The sequence below is a fragment of the Xyrauchen texanus genome, chromosome 25 (genome assembly GCF_025860055.1).
Source record: "Xyrauchen texanus isolate HMW12.3.18 chromosome 25, RBS_HiC_50CHRs, whole genome shotgun sequence".
In the NCBI taxonomy this organism is placed as follows: domain Eukaryota; kingdom Metazoa; phylum Chordata; class Actinopteri; order Cypriniformes; family Catostomidae; genus Xyrauchen; species Xyrauchen texanus.
Window position 1 is genome coordinate 14,198,853 of NC_068300.1, and position 26,894 is coordinate 14,225,746.

The 26,894-nt window shown below is 37.6% G+C and overlaps 1 protein-coding gene across 1 annotated transcript; it reads left to right on the plus strand.

Moving 5' to 3' along the window:
* Positions 1-443: 443 nt before the first annotated feature.
* Positions 444-20,236, plus strand: LOC127619288 (uncharacterized). The gene is made up of 5 exons (XM_052092149.1): positions 444-637; positions 11,739-11,903; positions 14,943-15,148; positions 16,488-16,625; positions 18,444-20,236. Exons 1-5 carry the CDS (start codon positions 556-558, stop codon positions 18,630-18,632), a joined length of 780 nt encoding a protein of 259 aa, XP_051948109.1. The 5' UTR covers positions 444-555; the 3' UTR covers positions 18,633-20,236.
* Positions 20,237-26,894: the final 6,658 nt, after the last annotated feature.

Sequence of the window (26,894 nt, forward strand, 5' to 3'; positions counted from 1 at the left end):
TATAGGAGGCTAGCAAAAATGTTATGCCTGTATTGTATTCATTTGAAATTCTGTTTGTTGATTGGTTAGTCTCTATGGGAATTAAAGTCACACGAGCCAAGTACAGTATCATACCATTTTCCCATCTTGTCCGAAGTTGTCATGAGACAATGTTGACTATTCCTTTAATTATGCTCTCTGAATTTGTAGTTGGAAGTGAGATTGGTGGTTACATTTCTATTTAGTTTTTTACACACAAGATAAACGCATACAACAAACAAATATACAGCTGCACATTCATGTATCTGTTCTAACTGTTCGTATACTGTTAACACACATAAAGTGAAGGAGGTGGCCCAGCCTGCAAGAAGAGAAGAGAGACCGTTAAGATAGAGGGTGGGGGGGGGGTAGAGGGAGTGGAGAGGGATCATTTAAAACCCCTGGAGCACAAGCAATGCTTTATCCTGTGACCCGCTCATTTCTGTCTCAGGCACAGGAAACACTTAAACTCTCTCAACCCAGCCCCAGCGCCTGCAAACACACTCACACACACCTTCAGCGCACTCAAAGAGGAGAATGGCTGTGTCCACGCTGAGAATGAATGAGCTCTGGAAAAGGATGGTTCTGGTTTTGGTGTTTGCCGTTCTTTTGCTTTACGGTAAGTTTTGACATTGCTTAATAAAATGCAGGTTACACATATTGTTCATTTTTGTTATTTAAATGCCATATTTATTAATTGTTTAATAATGTACACACTTTCTTTTGATGTATCATTCTTGTAAAGCTTTAGGGATGTGTTTTTTCCTCTGATTCAGTAAGTGAATATAACATATATTGAGTCATATAAATGAAACATAAATTGAAATGGAGCAAGTTTTTTATGTTAGTGGCTTTAATGGTAACATAAATTTTACTCTAAAACAGTCTCACTTTGAATTACATGACAACCAGCAGCTTGTTGTGTTTACTCAGAGAAAAGTGGTTAAAAGTTAGCGGGAAACTAAAACAAAGGGGTCTGGCTTAGAGTGGAAACTTGCCATTGATCGTAATTATGGGCTGTATCCTGCCCTCTGTATGGGTAGAGCTGGCCAGGGGGTTGAAACATTGGAGTTTGGGTTTTGAAGGGGTTTGAAAGCCTAGAAACTGTCTGTGTAGTCAGTTGAGCATCTTTAATGTTCACTTTTTTCTGTTCTCTACACTTCAAGTTGATTTCTAAGACCTTATTTGGCGTAATTGTAATTTGAAAGAGAGGCTTACGCATGAATATATTGTAAGCTGAGATGTGGACCTTAGTGTTTGGTTCATATCCTTCTGAAAATAGACAGATGTTTACATTATCAGCAACTTGGATGAAGACAGTTGTAAGTAAACTGCACTCTCCATCCAGGGAGGTTACTCCAAGTCCGTTATTTTAAAAAGGGGTAAACAAAAGACCGGAAGTGATACCCATGTGGGATGGGCAGACCCGCAATGAGAGTAGGGCGGTAGAGCAGGTCTAATGGTGTGAAGTCTGGTTTAAACATAGCATTTGCGGGTTGTAAGTTTAGGATGGAACAAATTCTCTGTAGCTTGGTCGTTGATTCTGGCACTGCTATATTTGTGGAAATAGAGCACCAGACAAAAAAGCAAAGGAAAGACTGAAGTTTAAGGGGTTTTATGTAAGGAAAAGTTTGTTCAAGCTAAGAAACACACATCCACTCCAAGCAAGCTCTCGCACAGCAACCAACCAGTTTTCTAACTAAAAGAGAAATTAAATTAAGCAGCCCACCTCCCTTGGTACTGAATGAAAGCCTGCGTAGTTAGATAAAGCTTGTGTGTAATGTGAAAATTATAGTTAATTTTGCCCTAAATTCCTTGAGTTTTGCTGAAATGTCCTACTCAAAGGTTGTAATGTGTAGTTATGAAATATTGTAAATCAATTCAATATGCTGCAATAGCCGAACTATCCTTGTTATCTCAGGCTTTGGTTTGCAAGGCATTGTTAAAATGCACCCTCTGCCCTTCCCTAGTTACAGACCACAAAGCACCATTCCCACCAGTCTGTTAAATGGTTGATACTTTAGTGCAATTGGCACCCTTGTGAGACTTCGCCAATGGCCAGTATGAACGAAGAAGCACTTTTAAGCATACCTTGGAAATATGCTATGCTTAATTTCCAAGGTATGGAAGTTGTCTCCAAGACACTGCAAGTTAATTTGATTAGAAATTAATCTGTGCAGCCATTGAAAGTATGATATTGGTTGCACCAAACAAGTTGGCATAAACACAGACATGGATCTATTAAAACAAGATAAATAGCTGCTTTGTTTAGGCAATCTTTTAGGTTCTCTGAAATGTCTACTGCCTCAAAGACAATGGATGTTGTTTATTGACTGCAAATGCTGTCAAATTTAACCAATGGCATAGCGAACCTTGTACAAGTACTATTAGAATTGTTCTCTGTGTTTTATAAAACATATTTGTGTTGGCAGAAGAAATCAAAGAGCAGGTCTGGTCTAAAATGATCATTTTAGTCTGCTAAACAGGATCATGTAAGTTTGGTATGTCGATATGGTAAATACAATTTTAAAATTTTAATGAGATACAAAAAAATGCATGACCTAACTCCTGGTGGTGGTCAGCTGTATAGACAGTCAAACCATATGCTGCATAGGTTGAAGTGTGTAATATCTGCGACACTAGCGCCACCGAACGGAATTTCATAAATTAACAATGTTTTCAAAAAGCCTTCTGAATACACCTCTTGCCTGCAGTTGTACAAACAGTCATATAGTCTCACCATTGGTTGAGTAACACTGTTGGGGTGGGTCTAAGAGGGTCGCTCAAAACAAACAGCAATTTTTAAAGAGATGCAGTGTTTAATGCTTTTGAGAAAATTAACCTCTGAATGGCTTACTTACAGTTGTCTCTGCATATTAAGATGGGATAGAAGAAAGTATTTTAACACTGAAAAAGTCACATACTTCAGCTTTAAATTAAGCTAAGTGACTGAGAAGGGTAGAATTGCATGTATTTGAAAATGTTTTCCAATGAAAGGCTCAAAGCTTTATCAGGTGAAAGTGTTCCGATGATTGAGGGGGTGGAGGAAGGGCTCGATATGACACAGCCTGTTGGCAAATGTGTTTAGCTGAGCTAACATTCTCCACATAGTTATGTTAGCCAACCAAACGGCATGATTAATTTCAGTTACCACCCTTTCCCATGTTGTGAGTTTAGCTGTTATAACCCCTAGTGGCAATTTGGCATTTTGGTGGACAGCTGCCAAGATGACGGTTGGTGCCGCCCAGGCACCATGGAATGTTATTGAATCTGGCTGCTACTGAATTTGAGCTCAGTGGCGAGTGAAAAAACACCTTCATGCATCAGAGGTTAACTCCTTGGCAGACTTATAGTGTCCCTGGAGCAGGTCTTTTCCCAATCCAAAAAGTGCTTCTGTTGCATATTATTGTTAGGTATTTAGGTTTCCTGCTGAAAAGACCAGGTTAACCACTATGCAATTCCAATGCTGGTCTAGCTGGTGGAGCAGATCATTTCAATTAACGATTATACCCTTACAATTTGTACAAAGGTTTTTATTAACTTAAGAGATTTGTTGCAGCTGAGGCCAATTCATCCACCCTGATTTGAATCAACAAATAGGAATTCCAAAACCAGCTTACTTACATGACCACTGGTCACTATTATCACACATAAAATGCATGACTGGCATTTTTATAGCATTGGCCAGCACAGCAAAGCTATATATTGCACAGGAGATGCAAGCATTTACATGGTTTTAGCCATACAAAGACATACAGTTATGGGACAATGGAAGTGGAAGTTCATCTTGCAGACTTGTGCATGCAGTTATTTTAAAGTAAAGGTTTGTCTTTGATAAGAACAAGATGAATTGCGGGGGTCACAATAGGGCAAGGAGAGAAGTGATACAGTTGTGGTCCTCATATCTGTGTATCTTGGTTCTGGAGCGTTCTACATCACCAACAATGCAGTCTGTGGCCAATAAAAGCATGGGCTGAAAATTGCAACTGCCAGTTTCTCATGGACTTCAGCATTTGCCTGGCATTCCTGAAGTCCCAGGACATGGTGATGAGGCCCTGTTAGTGTCATGTACCCAAGGGAGGGGAGATTATACAAAACTGCTTAAGGACATCTTACATCAATCAGATTTGGGTGTGCTTGGCTTCATTTCACTTTTTGAAGCAGGATATTAATTGATATTAAAAGGGAGGAATGATGGTCCTTGATGGTTCAAGCTGGTTTATCATAATTTGTTGCTGTGATAGCTGGTGGACTAGCATAGCCATGCTGGATTAAATTAATTGTTAACCCAAATATGAGAATTCTCTCATCATTTACTCACCCTCATGCCATCCCAGATGTGTATGGCTTTTTTTCTGCAGAACAAAAACAAAGATTTGGAAGAATATCTCAGCTCTATAAGTCCATAACAAGAGAATAGTGACCAAAACTTTTAAGCTCCAAAAACACATAAAGGCAGCATAAAAGTAATCCATATGACTCTGGTAGTTTTTCCATGTCTTCTTAAGCGATCTAATCGATTTTGGGTAAGAAAAGACTCGTATGTAACTCCTTTTCTATTCACTTGCATTATGTGGACCTACAGAGCTGAGAAATTCTTCAAAAAATCTTAATTTGTGTTCTGCAGAAGAAAGAAAGTCATACACATCTGGGATGGCATGAGGTTGAGTAAATGATGAGAGAATTTTATTTTTGGTGAGCAATTCCTTAAGGAAGCCTGGTAGGGACCCCAACAAACCAGCATTAGCTGGTTGAAGTTAAAAAGTGCAGCCAAACGAACAGCCCAGTAAACCCACTTATGCTGGTTTTAGCTGTTGTTTTTGCTTCAGTAATGTCAGTCTGGGATCATATCAGCATTCATTGTTGTTGTTCTTCTGCTGAGTGTGTTTTTCTGTAGTTCCCCTAGCATTCTAATGCCATTTTACTGTTATTGCATGTCTCATAGCTGGCGTACAGCTTCCAGCCACTGATGCTGATTTTGACACAGGCTCTGGTAATATGAGAATCCAAAGACCTGAGTCCAAACATTAGTGTGTAATTAGCCTGTGGTTATACAATATCTGTAATGAGCGGAAACTTCAAGACACCAGTTTGGACCGGTCTGCCGCTTGCATCATTGTATTAGTCTAATAAAAACTTCACAAGTAATGGTTAAGTTTCAGTTTGACTGAAACTTTGACTCTAACTTTCAGGATGAAATGTGTGTCCACTGTAATGATGAACTCCTTGCACATTAACATATATTTGTCAAGGAATCAAGTACAAAGTATTAAGTACAAATATAGAGTTAAGTTATTGTCATGTTTTCATAATACTTGTTATAAGCATGTGAGTTTATGGCTACATTTGTACTTATATGGTGGGTTTTGCCATTTAGCCTGAGGAATAAGCACAGTCAATGTGGCTTGACTGAGCCCCTATAACTGGTGGGATAATTGCCGGGGCAATTAATGTACAGCAAGCAGCACAATACATGGGGACATTCTCCCTAATGTTCCCTAATTGAAAACATAAGATTGCATCCCTTTCTGGCCATCAAGAGCACAAGGACTTTCTCATGGCAGTCTTTCCTCTTTAACCACAACAGAGCTCAGAGGATGTGTTATGGTTAGAAAGAGGGGGCAAACCCCAGCCCCAGTTTTTCTTTTGTGTGAAGTGAAGTAAGAAAAGCAGAAAGAGAGAAATGGTCACTTCACATCCCCTCCTCTTTCTGTTATAGCCTTTTCTGCAGGCAATGTATGAGCTGAGCATGGCAGTGGATCAAACATTTACAGTAAATATCCAATTACATTGTCTGAATCAATCTGCACAATGATGTCAAAGAACAAGAGCATGGAAATTGTCCATGGCCATCTGCAGACACGCAATGCAGTTGGTGTTGACAGTGGGCTTCAAAAGAATAAGGCAGCTGGCAATTGGAGAGGGCTAAAAAGAAGAAACCTTTCAATCTTGTATAGTCAGGGGTGCTCTGTAAAAGATAAGTTCACCCAAAAATGAAGATTCTGCTGTAATTTACTCACCATCATGTTATTTCCAAGCCCTATAAGTATCTTTCTTCCATTGAGACCAAAAGATATTAGGCTCAATGTTAGCCTCATTACACAAAACGTCTGTAAGGTTTATGACACATACCATTCATCAAACTCAGGATTTGTATTAATATATACTTTTACAAGTGGTTCTGGGTGGTTTTTGTACAGTATATGAGGCTGTATTTTGAAAGAATTCTTCATCTATTTGTGGGTGGTCTGTATATTAAATATTTGGCCCACATTAGTTCCAAAAGAGTCAAGAATGGGATCATTTCTGGGTGCATGGTTAACACTATGGTGCATCAGTCTACACTTTGGTGCATCAGTCTACAGTTCCTAGCTAGGATACTTACATCCTGTCTGGTAAGAGGAACATTCCACACCTGACACTAATTTGATCAATTACTTCACCCTGTTTTTGTTTTGTCAGAAAACAACTGGGCCATGGGCTCATTGCTAAGTAAACTCGCAGGATCAACATGCTCACAAATGGAAATTAGTTGGGATGGATAGAGTGACCACTGGATTTCTACAGTAGTTTCTCAGATTGAAGTGCCCATGATGAAAGTTATTCAGCCTTCTGAGAAATAATATTGTGATTGCACCAGTTGGGCATGACAGGAACTTCCACTAGAAAAGTTTTTGAGTATGTGAGAAAATGGAAAACTTTGTGCATAAATGGGCCAAAAAATTACACAGAGAAGTGTTGCATACTCATAGCACAAAGGTCCACTATGTCTGTCCTTATTTCTCAATCCTTGCTAAAAAGAAGAAGAACAACAACATAATGTTAGTTGGTTTCAGCTGGTCTTACAGCCTGGCCAAGCAGGTGCTTAGCTGGGAGGCCAGGTTTTTTTTTTTCCTCAGCAAAGTTTCTAGGGTCTATAGTTGGTATAAAGTCCATGTTAAATAGTAAGCGGATTCCACATCTCCTCCTTGAAGCCATTTGACCCATCTAGGACTGTTGTAAAAGAAAATATGAAGATCTGGCCTGCTGTAGGGAGGAGAAACGGATGTCAGCCATCAACACCTAGAGATGCTCTCTATGGCCTGGGTGGAGAAGCGGTGAGATCCAGGCTGCCGTTCAGCCGTCTGCTTGCATTCCTCTTTGGGATTTAACTGAGCATACAGTCCGGTAATTTTCCAGTAGCTTTAACAGACTCAGAATGAAAGTAGACATGATTTTAGATTCCCAGAAATAAGATTACTGACATCATTTTTAAAGTCATGAGACATGGGATATTTAAAGAGACAAAGATTGGAAAGATTGCTTGATCAAAGGGCTTAAAGTTTTCTAATCAAGACGACATGCATGCCCATAGGGAAGATTAATCACCAATGTGACCTCTTTAATATCTCAATAGATTCTAAAAGACAAATTGGGATTAAATGGAAAGAAAATTGAGACTGTTGCATAGATCTCCAGCTTCTCAGATGTTTATCCTGAGATAAAGATCCCAGTTCTGAGTTCCTCAGAAGTAACCTCAACAGTGTCTCAAATATGCTCGGATTTGCAAAGATCACACACAATTTCTAAGGCCATTTTTATAGCTTTATACTCTTACTTTATGTAAATGATTGTCCCATTTGTATACATTTTTATTTATCCTAATGCATTTTTGGGGAAACTTCTTAGACATAGTTAAAACTTGAATCCACACAACTGAAGACTAGAAAAGAGCAACATATGAGATTGTTGAGATACTGAGATACAGTTGTCCTCTGGAAAATGTTAATGAAAATAATTTTCTATGGCATTTTGAGGTTGGAGTTTTGTGTATCTTTCTGGCTCAGGCCAGTTTCATGTAGAAGAAAAGCGAAACAAAATTAGGCTCAGTGCTTGGAATCTAAAGCCTGCAAGCAAGACTTAATGAGGTACTTCCTTTGAAATGACCTTAAGTATTTTACGGGCATTTCACATGTTCCCTGGGATTGTGAAAGAAGAAGAATGCTTTGGGTCTCAGGTTTATATAAAAGCTCTCAAGACGTGTCTGGCTTAGTTTATTGCCATATGTCCATCCAGGAGAACATGGGGCATTTTGAGAGTCTTTGCCTGTGATGGTCTCATAACATCAGAGCTGATGTGCCAGAACACCGTGGAAAAAATTTGAAGAGTAATTTACAAATCTGGAGAGTTCATTTACAAAGTTTTGTCACTTTAGTCAGAATAACAATGGTTCTGTTCTGACATTACTGTTATTTCACTGGATTAGGAACATCATTTTAAGTACTTAGTAAGGCAGCGTGCCACTTTTGGGACAAACTACCACATCATTAAATTTCATCTTGATAACACACACTTCATACCATTTACAAAGAGCTAAATATTTACACCTCTCAGTTGTAGAAATCAAACAAATACAAACTATACAAATGATTAGAAGTAAGTTGGAAGAAACAGGTTGTGTTTATGTGAAATTAGTCGAAGAAGGAACATTCTTCCTAACAGTTATTGTATCAATAAACATGTCAGCTTTTGGCCAGCAGAAGTATGCATAAGTTTTATTAATATTTTTAAGAGCTGTAGGATGCATGCCCAGTTCAGCCAATTAAAATATATGGCCAGCCACGCACAGTATCTAGCTCGCTATCCCTATGAGATACAGGGTGTATCTAAAACGAGAGAGGGGTGCACCATGCTGTGAGTGCTCAGTCAGCCAATATGGTGGTCATGCACCTTTAAAATCACAGAAGGCTAAGAGTGAGTGCAATACTTTAGGACAAAAAGAGAAAGTGAGCTGTCACTGGAATCATAATCTGTGGAACACAAAGAGAACTTAGCTTAATGGATCACAGATTTTATGTTTTTTCAACAGAAAAGGCTTCTGACTGATTTCCAAAAAACATGGTATTATCATGTAGTTGCCCACAATATCATGGTATTACCATAGTACTTGGTACCACTTCCACAAAACAATGGTGTTGTCATGATACATGTCCAAAAAAACAAATGTGACTACCATGGTGCCATGCCCCCAAACCATGGTTTTAGCATGTTACCAAAGAAACAGTAATACCATGGTTCTTTTTGCAAATTATAAATGTGAAAAATCATTGAGCAGAATTGTCCTTATTGTTCCTGTATAGCTGCCTTACATTGTATTGACATTGATGATACAGTCGCACCTGTTAAACTAAATGTGGAATCTTTTTAGTAGCTAGGTGTGGCAGATTTGTTTTACTATTGCTTGTTAGGACAACATGGACCACCCAGCATGAGTTAAAGACGGCATTCTGAAGCCTAAGTGACAACGAGTTTAATGTCGACACTTGCTATGGTCCTTAATGGCACCTGGAATTGGTCTAGATTTAGAGCTCAGCTGCTCAAATTCTTAATGCCAAGAACTCCTGTACTACCATGTCAACACATGTTTTTTAGCAGTGGGACACTTAAATGGGGAAAATCTGAAATCCCCAAAACTGTTGAAGTTTACATAAAAAAAATTTGAATAATGAAAAACAAATCTGCAATAAAACATGACAACAGTGGTATCATAATCGTGCTTCTTTATTTACATAACTCTGGTCCAGCCAATCTGCATACATGGTCAAGAGTATAACAAAACAGGCAATCTATTAAATTAAATCAAAGTTCAAATAAAGTTTGCATTATATATCTCATCTTTATTTAACCAATTCAATTTAAAGATCAAAGAGAAAATAGTAATCTCCTTATGTTATAGTATACATGTGTGGTTTGTTACACAGGCCCCAGAGGATGCAACACCCAATACAAATGAGCTTTAGAGCATCATTTCCATTTCCTCATAGATTTCCTGCATACCACCTCTCAAGAAAAATGCTTTCCTGAGGAGTGTCATAATGTACTGCAAAGCCAAAGGTTGTAACCTGTTTGGTGTGATTGTTTATTTGCTTAGTCTGCATTGTGAGCATTGCCCTCCTGCCAAAGCTATTAATAAAGTCGAGTGGCTGTGCAAACAGGACACATTTTTGGAGAGGGTGGAGACACAAGGGTCTTGAATAACGGTCAGGCTTTTTTAACCTCCACACAACCTCACAGTGCACCTACCACCCTCATGCTAGCAAACACAGGGAGAGTGTGTCAGGCCCTGGATAGGGAGGATCTGAAACTCAGGTCAAACCCTGTAAGCCCTCAGTGATTGCATGATAGAAGAGAGAATGTTGGTACGAATACCCTGGATGAAATTCAAGCTCTAGGTTTTTGCCTAACTGTCTGTCCTCTGTAATTAAATTTTAGCACTGTGGATTTCTAGAGAGTAAAGTTTGTTAAAACATTATTATTTTTTTTATTTTGTCTGCTAACAATGTCCAACAGTGTAGTAACATGCATCACAGGAGATTTATGAAATGTTTATTTCTTTCTGAAAGTTATGAAAATTCACACTGCATTGTTTCGTGTTCTGTAGTGAAAATGACTTTTTAAATACAATTGCAGCCTTGCTAAGGCTAATTTCATAGCTACTATTTTATGCACCCTATTCCTAAACACACACAATTAAATAATATTTTCACACTTTAAGTGTAATTTAAAATTAGATTTTGATTGGAAATTATTTTTTTTATTTTCTTTGTTTTCTTCAGACATCACTTGTCTCATAATTCATCTTAAGCATGAACTCCAATGACACTTTCCTGACTTGGTAAACAAGTAGATAAACTTAAAAAAAAATATATATATATATATATATATATATATATATATATATATATATATATATATATATATATATATATATATATATATACGTATATATATCAAAATTGTTTGGTGTGGAGGAAATTATACCACAACTGTAGTAACTGTCACAAAATATGTAATTTTAACAGTGTAAGCATTAAAAGCATTAAACTTTTTTCAGTCTTTAGATTATCGTAATATTAAGCATGTTCTTTGTATTTTTATAATCTAGTTTTATTGTTTGATTTTGAAAGTCTGAGTCTGGGACAAGGCTAAAATCTGTACATAAAAGGCATTTAAAAGTACCAAAAGCAAATAATAAAAGCCTGGTAAAAGTTTCCAAATTAGTTTTAATTTGAAAAAAATGTTTTTTGTTGAAATCTGTTAGTTTGAATAAAAATCAACCCCTGGGACAACCCCTGTTTTCAAAAAGCTTTCTTGAAGGCTCCCCTTGTTTGTCATTGGCCAAGCAAACGGATAATCCCAAAGCAAACTCATGTTATTGGTTGAGTTAATGTGTGTGTTGGGCTGGTCAGGATGCTTAAACAAACAGAGCAATGTTTTGATAGTGTCACTGTCTTTCAACCTATGAATGGCTTACTTATAAGTGTTTTTACATGTCAAGCTTGATTAGAAGAATGTATTTTTAACATAAAAAAGGAAGTTTGCTGCTAAGTTTTTGCAGTAAAACTGTTAATTGGCACAACCACACAGATTTCTTAAAGAAAATGACAAAAAACAATAGCATTAAAAAACACGTGTCTACAGAGCCTCTTAAGGTTTGGGCATGTGGCCTTATATATGTGCACAATAAGGTCCACCAATTGAAATTCTTTTCAGAGTGGAATGAATATGATCAAAATGTAGTTGCTGCTCTGAGCCAACCTTTGATGAGAACTGCAAAAATTCTGCAATCTTATTCATTATTGATGTATAACATGAAGCTATATAATTTCCCAAGGTGAGATGGGAGTTCAAAGCTAATTCATGTCTTATTTGATATCTTGATCATCTATGTCTCTTTGTAGGTTGTCAGGCCCAGGATCCCCAATTGACAGGTACACCTATGCCTAGTACCCATGCAGTATCAGATCTAGCTAGCATCACACCCAGTGTTTTAGGAAAAACAGAGCCAGCACAACAAAGGACTGATAACCTTACCGAAAGTCCTGTCATGAGTACGAGCACTCTAGGTAAGATCTCCCTACAAAAATGCAGTTTTGTTGTTGATGTTATTGTTGTTCATTCAATCAGAATTCATAGTATTGCAATAATGACATCCCTTCAATAAAAAATATGGGCATCTATATATACACCGATCAGCCACAATATTAAAACCACCTGCCTAATATTATGAAGGTCCCCCTCATGCCACCAAAACAGAGACAACCCGCATCTCAGAATCGCATTCTTAGATGCTATTTTTTTCACCACAATTGTACAGAACAGTTGTCTGAGTTACTGTAAACTTTGTCAGTTCAAACCATTTTGGCCATTCTCTGTTGATCTCTCTCATCAACAAGACTTTGGATAAAAGTATTTGCCAAATTAATAAATGTAAATGTAAGGCATTTCCTTCCACAGAACTGCAGTTAACTGGATGTTTTTTGTTTTTGACACCATTCGGAGTAAACTTTAGAGACTCTTGTGCGTGAAAATCCCAGGAGATTAGCAGTTACATAAATATTCAAACCAGCCAGTCCGGCACCAACAATCATGCCACGGTGGAAGTCACTGAGATCACATTTTTCCCCATTCTGATGGTTGGTGTGAAGCTTGATTTTATGCACTGCACTGCTGCCACAAGAATGGCTGATTAGATAATCGCATGGATGATTGTTGGTGCCGGACGGACAGAATGGTGCCAAAAACAAAAAAACATCTAGTGAGCAGCAGTTCTGCAGATGGAAACACCTTGTTGATGAGAGAGGTCATCAGAGAATGGCCAGACAGGTTTAAACTGGCAGAGTCTACGGTAACTCAGATAACTGCTTTGTAAAATTGTGGTGAGAAGAATAACATCTCAGAATGTTACTCTGAGATGTGGGTTGGCACTATTTGGTGGCACAAGTGGGACCTCCACAATATTAGGCAGGTGGTTTAAATGTATGTATATATACACTACCGTGCAAAACTTTTGAAACACTTGACTGAAATGTTTCTCATGATCTTAAAAATCTTTTGATCTGAAGGCATATGCTTAAATGTTTGAAATTAGTTTTGTAGACAAAAATATCCTTGTGCCACCATATTAATTTATTTCATTATAAAACTAAAAATTAATAAAAAATTAAAAATAACGTTTTTGGAATTGATGACTTGGACCAAATAATAAAGAAAAGCAGCCAATACGTGCACAGCATATAGATGGGAACTCCTGAAATATTGTTTAAAAAGCATCCCAGGGTGATACCTCTATAAGTTGGTTGAGAAAATGTCAAGAGTAAATTTCTGCAAATTCTAGGCAAAGGGTGACTACTTTGAAGATACTAAAATATAAAACTGTTTTGATTTATTCAGGATTTTGTTTAGTCAAAACATAATTCCCATAGTTCCTTTTATGTTATTCCATAGTTTTGATGACTTTGATGACTATTATTCTAAAATGTGAAAAAATTATATATATATATATATATATATATAAGAATCAGTGAGTGTTTCAAAACTTTTGACTGGTAGTATATATATATATATATATATATATATATATATATAATCTCAGCAAAAAAGAAACGTCCTCTCACTTTCAACTGCTTTTATTTTCAGCAAACTTAACATGTATAAATATTTGTATGGACATAAAAAATACAACAACTAAGACATAATCTGAACAAGTTTCACAGACATGTGACTAACAGAAATGGAGTAATGTGTCCCTGAACAAAGGGGGGTCAAAATCAAAAGTAACAGTCAGTATCTGGTGTGGCCACCAGCTGCATTAAGTTCTGCAGTCCATCTCCTCCTCATGGACTGCACCAGATTTGCCAGTTCTTATGGTAAGATGTTACCCCACTCTTTCACCAAGGCACTTGCAAGTTCCCGTACATTTCTGGGGGGGATAGCCCTAGCCCTCACCCTCCGATCCAACAGGTCCCAGATGTCCCAGACTTCGCTGGCCATGGCAGAACACTGACATTCCTGTCTTGCAGGAAATCACCCACAGAACAAGCAGTATGGCTGGTGGCATTGTCATGCTGGAGGGTCATGTCAGGATGAGCCTGGAGGAAGGGTACCACAAGAGGGAGGAGGACATCTGCCCTGTAACGCACAGCATTGAGATTGCCTGCAATGACAACAAGCTCAGTCCGATGAGGCTGTGACACACTGCCCCAGACTATGATGCACCAAATCGATCCTGCTTCAGAGTACAGGCCTCAGTGTAATGCTCATTCCTTTGAGTCCAACCATCACCGCTGGTGAAACAAAACCATGACTCGTTAGTGAAGAGCACTTTTTGCCAGTTCTGTCTGTTCCAGCGAAGGTGGGTTTGTGCCCATAGGCGACGTTGTTGCCAGTGATGTCTGGTAACAGACCTATAAGCCCTCAGTCCAGCCTCTCTCAGCCTATTACAGACAGTCTGATCACTGATGGAAGGATTGTTCATTCCTGGTGTAACTTAGGCAGTTGTTGTTGCCATCCTGTACCTGTCCCGCAGGTATGATATTCAGATGTTCTGTTCCTGTGTAGGTGTTGTTACACATGGTCTGCTACTGCGAGGACGATCAGCTATCCTTCCTGTCTTCCTGTAGTGCTGTCTTAGACGTCTCACAGTACAGACATTGCAATTTATTGCCCTGGCCACATCTGCAGTTCTCATGCCTCCATGCAGCATGTCTAAGGCACGTTCACGCAGATGAGAAGGGACCCTGGGCATCTTTCTTTTGGTGTTTTTCAGAGTCAGTAGAAAGGTCTCTTTAATGTCCTAAGTTTTTATAACTGTGACCTTAAATGCCAACCGTCTGCAAGCTGTTAGTGTCTTAACGACGATTTATGGTTCATTGAACAAGCATGGAAAACATTGTTTAAATGCTTTATAATAAAGATCTGTAAAATTTATATAACTTATTTGTCAAAGACAAATTTTTTGGAAGTTGCATTCAAGATCTTCCTGGCTCAAAAATATGTGCAATGTATGTGTGTATTTGGGAGGGCTTTTGCATGATTTCAGAAAAATTGCTCAGATCTTTGCTGTATTTAAATGACAACCTCCCCTTAATTTCTGGCTTTTACAGTAATCACGACAGTCCCCTCTTCTCCTACCATTAGTGCCACGATCATCTCCCAGACATCAGCAGCACCTTCTTCAGTCATCACTGCTACGTCCATGCCTCAACAATCAGAAACCTATACAGTGGACCAGTCCTTGAGCTCCGCTGATATGAAACACAAATATAGAATGGAGAACAGCCCCATCTCAAATCCGGAGTCAATATCGGAGGTGATTTTGGTTCTCTGGACTACAATTCTGGGTGGAAAAAAAATTGAATGGTCCAAAAAATGTGGAATGTTGATCTGATCATTTGAGAAATAAAAAGACACTTAGTGAATGTTTAGCTGAGTTCTGCCTCAAACTGTATTTTTCTGATTTAATAAATGAAAAGAACCGTAGACAGATGCAAAAATGTTTTCGGAGTGAACACAATTTAATTTACACTCTACTGTATCTCTTCAGGTAAAACTATAAGTCAAAGGCTACTTGGCAACCTACACCAATGGACAGAATGACTTCAGTAGTTATATTCTCAGTCGCTGTTGTCTGTGCACATTAAAAAGGAAGGAAGCTTTGTGTCTGAAAGGATGAAGTTTAGCAAGGCAGTTTTAGTTGTTGATGTCTGTGCAGTCAGATTAACGAGATCCTGTTTTGCCTTTCACTATAAATATAAAATATGAATGCGTGGGAGAAAAGGTGGGCTTCCTCTGAGTGTTGTCATGCGGTTATGAACCCAGGGCAGAGGTTAGAGACAGGAAGTGTGGGGAAATTATGAGATGATGAGTGCTGGCATGACCAGATATGAGACTATTGAAAGTTTCTACAGCCAGTCAGGGTTTTTATGGTTAATTTAGTTTTTAAATAAAATTGATTTCAGTTAAGATGTAAAACTTTAGGGTCATTTTTAGTGGCTTAGTATTTTCACATTTAATTAAGTTTTGACATTTTATGATATACTATGTATCAAAACTTAAAATTAATTCATGGTCAATTTTCTATTCTTTTAGTTAGAAAATGTGTTTTATTTATTTTTTTATTTTATTGATAGAGCCATTCTGATATTGGATCAGTATATGGGGAACAATTTGTATTATTATTATTATTATTATTATTATTATTATGATTGGCATAGTTCTGTATGCCCACATATAGTCCACATGATGACCTAAACTCTTTTGTGTTTGGTTATGAAAGGTACTAAACAACAAAGATATCTTCCTGTTCACTTCCTCTTTTATGTCCAGGTCGCATTTTACAAATCAACATCTAGCAATAAGAAAATGAAGTCTACTGTATTTGTTTTGCATTGTGACATTTATTTTACGACCATGATGGAGAAATACTTAATATGTAGTAATTTATCATTGTTTTTTCACATTACAGTAATGAGAATGACAATTGGGGAGAAGGTGGGTTCATTTAGTTTTTGCCTGCTTGTTAGGGGACACCCAAACTAAATTGACATTGCATGATTAGATATATGCGAAAATTGAAACAAAATGCTGTGTATTCTTGTTTGTTTTTGATATCTGTGCTAATATCTTTGTGTTTATGTGTTTCTCTATAGCAAGATGAAGAGAAAGCAAAGTCTTCGCCTGCTGTTTTTGTGTCTGTTCTGGTCACTGGCTTACTTATTGCTGCCATTGTAGTTGCCACATACTATTTTAAGTGCCATCGCAGAACCAGTCCCAATGGCATAAAATTGGTGAGTACCAGCCCAAAAAGACACATTTATTGAACTCCAGATGCCGTAAAAAAAAACCTACAGAGACCTGATCATTAGTGTAGCATCTAAAATTGTGGCGGCTGTGGCTCAGTTGGTAGAGCGGGTTGGCCACTAATCACAGGGTTGGTGGTTCGATTCCCAGCCCACATGACTCCACATGCCGAAGTGTCCTTGGGCAAGACACTGAACCCCAAGTTGCTCCCAATGGCAGGCTAGCACCTTGCATGGCAGCTCTGCTGTCATTGGTGTGTGAATGGGTGAATGAGACACAGTGTAAAGCGCTTTGAATACCAATACGTTTGAAAAGGTGCTATATAAGTGCAGACCGTTTACCATAAAATATGCCCAACTTTTGAAAAGAAAGCACCCATATTATGGTAAACATGTTCAATATGAAATTGTTTAACCTCCTCTTAAAGCTTAAGTGATTTTTATTTATTTGTTTGTTTGAGCATTTTGAGGCGGGACAATCTTTTTGTCCACCAATGGTAGACAGGGAAGTGTTCAGGAAACCTGCTTGAAAACAATTTTTTCATTTAATGACACTATGTAGTAATAAATGACACACTTCAGCTTTAAGCAATTTATTGAGCAAGTATTTATTTATTAAAGAAATTAATGCACTACTCTTGAACTGTGATCAACATTTGTTAGTCTTGGGTGCAAATTTCAACATTTAGGGTTAGGTTAGGGTTTAAAAATCCTCCAAAGCTTTTCCTGCTGTCTAAAACCCCAAAATGACAACTTCCCCAGTGTTCCCATTCAAATTCCTATTTTGAATGTGTTAGTGTGTGCTCATTTTAATTATAAAGTACAGAATATTTGGTAGAGAAGTGTTGCCAAGTTCGTAATTAAGAGGGAAACAATTGGCAGCATATCAGTACAGTGTAGTTCCTCTCGCACACGCCCCATCTAATGTTTAGAAATACAACATATGCTTGTGAAACACTCACTGTTTAATCTCCCTGCCAAAACCTTTATGCTGTTTTTCTCTCTCGTAATGTCAAACGATGAAACTTCAAAAATAAAATTGAAAAAATTAGTGCACACTTCAGATTGAGGTATACCATATAAAAATAGAAAGTGTTACATTGATCCATACATTCATAGGGCAGGATTTCATAAGCCATATGATGTCAAAAGCACAAAGTGGATCAACAAAATATATTTGATGTTTGAGCTTTGAAGATGCATCAGAAAAATTTGTATGGATGGAAGTATGGATATTAGGTTACAGCACATGTTTATGTCTTTAATCGCAGCCTTTTGCAGTTTTATAATCACATAAGACCATATTGCCAGTTTTATGTTATTTTGATTAATTGTGCAGCACTGAAGTATCATGAAATTAGTCTACTAATTGCTCATTATGAAACTTAATGGCCAAATAAAAAGCACATTATCGCAATATTTATATCGTCAGCTAAATCAACCCAATTATATTGTGAATATTCGATTGATTCCCCCTGTCCTATTTCAAATTTTTTCTCTCCAATTTGAAAAATGAAAAGCTAATGATAATGATGATTAATGCTTTTATTTTCATTTTAGGAGAAATGTCCAAGACAAAGTTGCTTTTACCTCACTGAGTTATGAAAGAACCACCTTTGAGCAATACAACTTTGCTTTGGAAATAGTCCTGGGATTAAGTGCCTTACTCAAAAGCACAATGGAGATAGTACATTGTTTACCACATGTGGGATTTGAACCTACATCCTATTAGTTTCCAATTAAGAAATTGAACTGCCACACAACACCCGTCATTTACACATGTGTGTGTTTCATATGTTCCCACAGGCTGAGTCATTCATAGCTGATGAGGAGAACCAGGGAAACACTCTTGTGTCCGTGGCACCTCTGAACCAACCTGAGCTCCAGGAGAAGCCTAGTCTTAATGGAGAGTCCCAAGAGACAGTGAAGACCCAAACTCCTCCAGCTGCCACCAATGGTCACTCTACTACCAAGACGGCAGACACTGAGCTTTGAACAACCATTTCTACCATGGAGAGGTCTGAGTGACACACTCAGTCCCTGTTACTTAAACCCTCAATATACTGCATACTGTATAGCCCATGGCCATCAGCAGGCACAAATGGAGACCAAGTGAAGACTCAAAATCCCTAATTTTCATGTAAATACAATCAAAAATGTTCATACAGAACAAGCAAACACTTGATTCAGGATAATTAATGGAGTTAACATAATTGGTCAAGTAATCATCCTACCTTTCCAGCAAATGTCCAATAAATGAACACGCTTAGTTTCTACATATATGAAAGATCATTGTATGTTATACTGTAAAAGCAGAATGTTTAAATGGGATCGATGATTGGTAATGATGCCAGTTATGACAGTAATTATTACGATTATGATAGCAATGACATTTATAATATGAACATCATGTAATTATGCAAAAGAACCATTTTAGTCATGATGAGTTATTGCTGCCAATGGTCCACAGCTTTCAGCTGAGATGAAATCAAACCACACCATAAAGAATCGCAATGGATGGGAATTGTGTTCTTGTTTGTGTTGGGTTGTTTGAGTTTCTAGGCTGTATGTCTAACGAATCATGTGTACTGAAATGACTATGTTCTATATGTTTGACTTTGTGTACAATATGATATGACTAGTTAATAGTCTTGTAAAATTTTGTTAATACTATTGTGTGACAAAGTAATGAATGACATTAACTCCATTTCATTGCTGCAAACAACCCACAAAGTAAAATCCAACAGATTGTTAAAGGGATATTTCACCCAAAAATGAAATTTTACTTCCAAAACCTCCAGACTTTCTTTCTTACATGGAACAGGAAGGGAGATGTAAGGCAAAATGTTAGCATAACTCATCAATGCTGTCATTGTATGGAAAAAAAGATGCATTGAAAGTGCATGGTGCCTGTGGCCAACATTTTGCCGAACATCTCCTCTAACGTCTAAACTTTTCATTTTTGAGTGGACTATCTCTTTAAATATACAGCAAAGCCCATTTGCGCTCAGGGTGAGAGCTAAAAGTTATTTGAATGATATTTGGAATCGGAGACATTTCTGGATCGAGTTATAGCTTCGCCATTTTTGTAAACCAGTATTATGCTCTTTTGTAATATTTTTGTTATGGATATTTAGATATAGTGTTTATGGATTGATTGATTGAGTGACTGACTTAATCGTTTGAATGACCTGCAATGATTATTAAAGTTTTTTTGTTTTTGTTTTTTTGGGGTGGATGAGAGTTTTTGTATCTACATTTGCTACTACACTGTAGTAATAAGACAAAGAAAAACATTACTCGTAATAGAAATTGTGACTGGATTCAGCCATGGGACACTGGACCAGTTAGGTTTACCTTTAGTTTTTACTCTCCGTTCTGTTGATTAATGTAATATCTTAGTAGATTTGCTCAATACATTGAGGAACCACTGAGACAACAGAAACATTTTACTTTTAAACATGTATTATCGTGTTTCAGTTTTTCACCCCAATTATTTTATATTGACTTCAACTCCAGAAAATGAAAAAGTTTAACTTAAAATTTGTGGGTCAAAATTTGGTGCTAGAATGACTGTACCTGAAATAAAACAATACAAAGTGGAATTGTGTTGTACTCTAATCATTTTAAGAGAAAGCATGTCAGCATTTATATGGTATTACAGATTGCTCTTTCTATTGAACCTGAGATAAAATAATTATCTATGGGATGAATTACATATCATATTACAAAATATAATGTACAGGAACTAAAGCTTTAAATTAAACCAACATTAATCTTATCGAAATGGGCACACTTAAAGCTAGAGTTGGAGTTAAGACCAGATCCAATGTAGCTGTGTAATGGTTCAAATTTCTCACGGTTTGGTTTGTGGTAAGGTTTTAGGGTCACGGTTTCGGTATGGTTCGGTATTTGCTTTGTTCAGAAAACAAATATTACTGACAAATCAAAAGAACAATCTATTTGGTAAACACTTCAACAGGTTTGTCCTTAAATAGCTATCATTATTTTACAACCGTAACCATAATAATAATACTTATTAGCCATACTAATCACAATAACCACAAAATCAACATGGTTACTGTCATGGTTGCAGTAAAAGTCGGGTCACGGGGGCAGCTGCTCCAGCCGGGAGTTACCATGGTACATGTTAAAAAAAATAGTTTTACCATAGTATGTTCAAAAAGGTCTTACTATGGTACTAGTTTAAAAACAGGGTATTACTATTGTGCATAAACAATACATACCATAAACAATAGCATTACTATGGAATATGTCCAAAAATATGCTAGAACTATTGTACAAAAAACATGGTATTACCATAGCACATGTAAAAAAAGACATGGTAATATCATGGTACATTTTTATTAGTGTGACCAAACCCAAGTCAAAGAGAGTCAAAAGAGAAATCTTGGGCTTATCTATAATTCTGGTTTATTATATGCATGTAAGTGTGTAAGATAGTCAGAGATTAAACACAAACACATCCAAACTCACACCCAAGGTAGTAGGGTGTTTTCTCGCCTTGTCAGCCATCTGTGGGCAGGTCTCTGAGTGTTGTCGCAGCTGCGAGGTTTGTCGACTTTTCCCTCGCCACACTCCAAATTGTTAGATACTCTCACGAGGAACAAAGTGAGAGAAGAAAAAGAATGTTAAGTGTCAGGGTTCAGGCCACACTAGCCAAAGGAGGGGAGCTAGGAGAATCCCACGAGAGTGTTTTGTCAGTACTGATGGAGCGAAAGATAGAGAACTCTAATGGCTTGTCAGAGTGAGGGAGTAAAGATCAGCTCTACGTCATATGTTTAGGCTAGAACACTTGAAATGAACATAAATATTGCACCGGGAGTCTATGGTTCACATTACTCTGATAACTTATGGCTTCCTGTACTGATTGAGACCACCTCTCATTTCAACTCTCAGTTTTGGATTGGGTCTTAGAATATAATAATTGTAATAATTCATAATTAACTAAACGTCTTTGCATAAGTCCCAATGGCTTCGTTTTTCTTTCACCGTATTGCCTGGTGATGACAATCCAGTGACTTGTGCTTTATGAGAAATGAGAAACGAAATGTGTTTCATTGTAAGCCTGATATTTACAGTGTTTGCAATGCACTAAAAAATGTCAATGTCTATAGGGTTAATGTCTATATTTGGGTTGTCAAAATGAACATGTTAACGCATGCGATTACTTTAAAAAGCATTGATTTTTCTTAATTGCGATAAAACATTGTGGCATGGGGGCGTGGTCATGTGTCGGTCTGCGGGAGAGAGAGAGCGGTAAGGCTTGTCACCTGGTTTGTAATTACCTCTAACACCTGTGTCCTGTTATAGTGATACGGAGAGAGACATTTAAGGGACGCCAAATGTCGAGAGCGAGAGAGAGAGTGTGTCCGTCAAGCACGACAAACCAGGTGACAACCCTTACCGCTCTCGCTCTCCCGCAGACCGACACATGACCACGCCCCCCATGCCACAAACATTTACCGTTAATGCAGCATAAACTCTGGTGTGAAGGGAGACATTACACTGATGAACATGAGACAAACAGACACACAACAGTGCCTATAAGCTTAGCATAAAACAGCATAACGCGGTGGTCCATTGATATTCTATGGGCGGTACGGTCGGCACACGCTTGCTGACTGTTACGCTCTCTCCTATGATAGAGCTGCAGAGGTTTTTATCTCAGTAAATAACAGAATCTCTGACAGCACTTCCCTGTCTGTGATACAATGATGGAGAAAGGAGCACTTAGCAATATTTGATGTACAAAACAAGCCCAGATGGGACTTCTGATAGAAATCAAGTATTTTTCAGCCTATGCAAGGCAATTTTTATTTATCACAGAAGCACACCAAGTCTTAACTATCACCGAAACGCAGAATGAGATATTTTTGTCTGTGTGGCAGCGGTGGCGTGGTCAAGTGCCCATCCGGAGTGAGAGAAAGTGGTAAAGGCACTTGCACCTGGGCTAAATTATGTCTAACACCTGTCTCTAATTCCAGAGAGCATGTGGAGAGCGGCATATAAACGACCACGTCACCGCCAGACGGGAGAGAGAGAAAGACACAAGTGACCAGTGACTGCCATGTCTTATTGAGTGTTTTATTTTATTGTGAAGCTGAAGGCTCAGAGAAGTTTAATTGAATTGAGAAAAGCACTGAGAAGAGTGCACGCAGAATGTTGAAGGCAGAGAAATAAAGAGCCTTACTTGACTGCATCACTGCTCGGCAGTTCACGTAACACTGTTCAGCTAGTTGTGACATTTTGTATAGGGACCGCTAGTGTCACTACATCGACACAACGCCGAGTGAGTGACAGATAGGGATCGCCTTGGTTACTGTCGTAAACTCTGTTCCCTGATGGAGAGAATGAGACGTTGTGTTTCTCTTGCCACAATGCTGTACTACCCGCTGAAATGTCCGGGACCCTGTCTCGGCTCCTCAGCACAAAACCTGAATGAGTGTTTGCGAGCCAGCTCCTTTTATACCCGTATGTCTGGAGGAGTGGCATGCAAATTCCACTTGCCAATTCCCATTGGCATTTTCTCAAAGATCAGAGGTGTTTGGGGCTCCCAAGAGCAACCCCTAGTGTCACTACATCAACACAACATCTCATTCCCTCCATCAGGGAATGGAGGTTACGACAGTAACCAAGACGTTTCTGTTAATAAAATTTGAAAACAAGATGTTTGTCATCATTACAGCAGAATATTGTCTTGAAAAATGGGGAGTCTTGGGGTCAAAAAGGTTAAGGACCACTGATCTACAAGGTCAATCACATCAACACCCATTTTGCATAAAATACTAGGTTTCTACATTGGATTTCAATTACATTGGAATTAAATTCCTCATAACAAGCAGAGGTTATAAGAAATTAAAACAGTCTTCATTTGTCCATATTTATTCACCCCATGTCATTCCAAACCCATTTGACTTTCTTTCAGAGGAACGCAAAAGCAGGTATTTTAAAGAATGTTCACACTGCCCTTTTCCATTTTACAAAAGCGTTCAGTGATGTCAATACAGTAGGGGCATAGCAATCATTTCAGAAGTGAGGGGGACAGAATGCTCAATGTAAAACCAGAAAAAAGTAACCAGGTTTTCTGTTTTGGCTTGTCTTTTATGTAATCGTATTTATGGCATACTGTACTTGTATGCACTCATGTTAGTTTGATGGCCAGACTGGATGAGGCAGAATTTGTTATATAGATATATATTTTTAGGGCTATGAGGCAGTTTTCTGTGATTAATCATGATTAATCATGATACATTTAAACAAACATTAAATTATAACCATACTGTACATATATTTACTTAATACTTTGTCTTAAAGAACTTGCAAGAAATTGGTTAGTCTTCGTTTATTTTAATTATTTTAATTTAAACATGCTACAATTTTTAGCATGGTAACTTTTTTTGGTAACAGTTTACAATAAGGTTCCATTTGTTAACATAATGTAGGCCTACATGGTTGAGCAGCTATCTCTTAAGAGACAGACCAGTGATCTTTAATGTCTGCATTTACACATATGCACATTTGCTGTATAAATACACAGCTAAACACATGTACCCAGTGAAAAAGTGTGGGGGACGAACTTTTATTGAAAGATATAGGGACACGTCCCTGCATGTTCTACAACTATGCAATACAGTGAAGCAACATAATTTTTCATACGACTTGTGCACTATAGTCAGGGACGAATGAACCACTGGACCGATTGGGCCGTTGCCCTGGGGCCTCTAAACCCAAAGGGCCCTGAGCTCGAAATCAATTATTTATTCATTTTGAGATACCTATTATAAATCCACGTAAATATCAGCCTTATGTGAAATGCTATTTATTCGGCCAAATGCACGCTGGACGACAGCAGTGCGAATACAGGCACTTTAGTGTGCGCTCTGGGAATCTGTATCTCACAGGTGTAGCGTGTTTATTTGAAAGACTACAGAGATCAGCGTCTGATTTACAAAACGCTTCCAAACACAAAGATAAGGTGCAGTTTATAATGGCTGTGTACAAAGCTGATGGTTTAAATTCATATAAGCGATGGAATTCATGAAACAGTATAGAGGACTTTAAAAAGTTTAAGTCCTGCATGCAGTTAATGTTTAATTAGAGTTTAAAAGAGAAAGATGCCTTAATACCCTAAAAATGTGCACGGTAACCTTTTGTAATATTTGATTAACCGCGAGAGTTCACGATTGATTATTGTGTTATTTGTCGAGACTCGGGAATATAGAACATTTACTGCCATGGATGCATCAAACACAATCTCAGAAAGCAGGGAATAAAGTGCACAGTGAGCTATGAGCCTAAATTGCACAATACATAGATCTTCAAATGATAAAATCACATTAAAGTCAAACAAAAATATTCTCAGTCACTGCCTGCCACATACTGTAGTAGCCTATTATTAATTAATGGAAAATGCATAATTCTGCATGGGCAGGTTTACATTCCATAAGGCAGCGAATGCCACGGATTATAGGACTTCTTCAGGATGCTTTGATTTTTAAATGATTCAGCATTTAACCTGTGTAATTATTGTCTGCACACCAGAGCAAAAGGGGGAAAAATACATTGGCTCACCATATATGAAGCGCTCAAACTTTGCCAGGTGAAAAATTATCTGGAATCATGTGTAAAAGTCACATTAAGTACTCTTTTCAACCTGAACTTCATCAGAATGTCGATTAGCGCTGAAAAAGCTTGATGCAGTGAAACGAATGGTGAAACAGAACACAGGTGTCTCGAGATGTGTTTATAAATATTAAAGTTCTTTTACATTTAAAACAGTGTCTAAATAAATGCAACATAAAGCTGACAATTTATACAAGGTTTATTTCTATTTCTTTTGATCCAAACATACTTCAAACTTTCTTCTCTGTCTGCTCGTATGAATGTAACATCACAAGAAAGTGTTTCACTGCTGTTCAAATGCACTTTGGATCACATAATGTATACATTTTTCCATCTGAAAGGACTAAATATTTAATGAAACAAATGACAATAAAATGCAAAATAATCTCTTCATAATCAAAATACTTTTGAATGTAACTGTATTCTAAATATCAATGATTTAAATTGTAACTGTAGTGGAATACAGTTACTTATATTTTGTATTTTAAATACGTAATCCCGTTACATGTATTTTGTTACTCCCCAACCCTGGTTGTGGCACAACGATCAAAGATGTCCATCCAGTGCGTGTTTACATGGCCTCAACGTACGTGCGAACAGCCCGTAACTCGCCATTACGTTTTTATATTTTCGTGCAAGCTCTAAGTCTAGGCGCAAGTGGGTTTAGCTAAATTGCATGTGCAAAGAGCTTATGGTCTGGGTCAAGTGCAAGACACACAAATCATTGCAAGTATTAAATCACATCAAGTATTAATAGTGATTCTATAGCAACATACTCCACTTCAACCAGCTTATTTTGAAAAATTTAATGAATTTATTCAAATTATTATTTTTTTAAATTAAATTCAATTTACAATGTAACTTCAAATTACAACTCAATGAAATGAAAATAATGAAGAATAAAAATTCATACAAAATACAAACATTTTACTCACTCCAACTTCTGCCACCAGCCCCTTTTGCAGAAACTTAAAAATCACTCGACAACAGGTGGAAAAATACCAATATGAATTAGGTCATAAATACAGCTGTAAATATACAAATAATAATAATAATTGAAAAATAAACCTAAAAATAGATGACCTAAAGATAGTTAAACACAAATCTCATAAATATGTTTTTCATAAAATGGCTACAACTGTGATCATGGACATAATTTGATGTTCCACTGTATTTTCAAAGTTTGGACAGGGACTTGCTTAAAACAGACGGGCTTATTAAACGTCTTAGTGCAATTACCTATTTATCAGGAAAATAGCAAATTGCGCTTTGTGCCACTTCATTTTACATACAATACACACACAGTTTGCAAGCATACACCCACAGATAGATGAAACACTCCCACCCACTTGCACTTTGCACTGGCACGAAATTGCGCTTAAAATTAGTACTCTCATGAAAATTAGTAAAGATGATGCGCACGGTCGTAGAGCATAGCATTGTGTTTTGCACACTCACGAAAATAGAGCCCTATATTTGTCACACTGCAAACACAGTAATGGTGCTGATGGAGTAATCAAACGCAAGAGGGTATATGCAAATACTATAAAAGACACATAATCCACGGCTATACGTGACTGACATCAGTCAATGAGTGTCCTTACAGAGAGA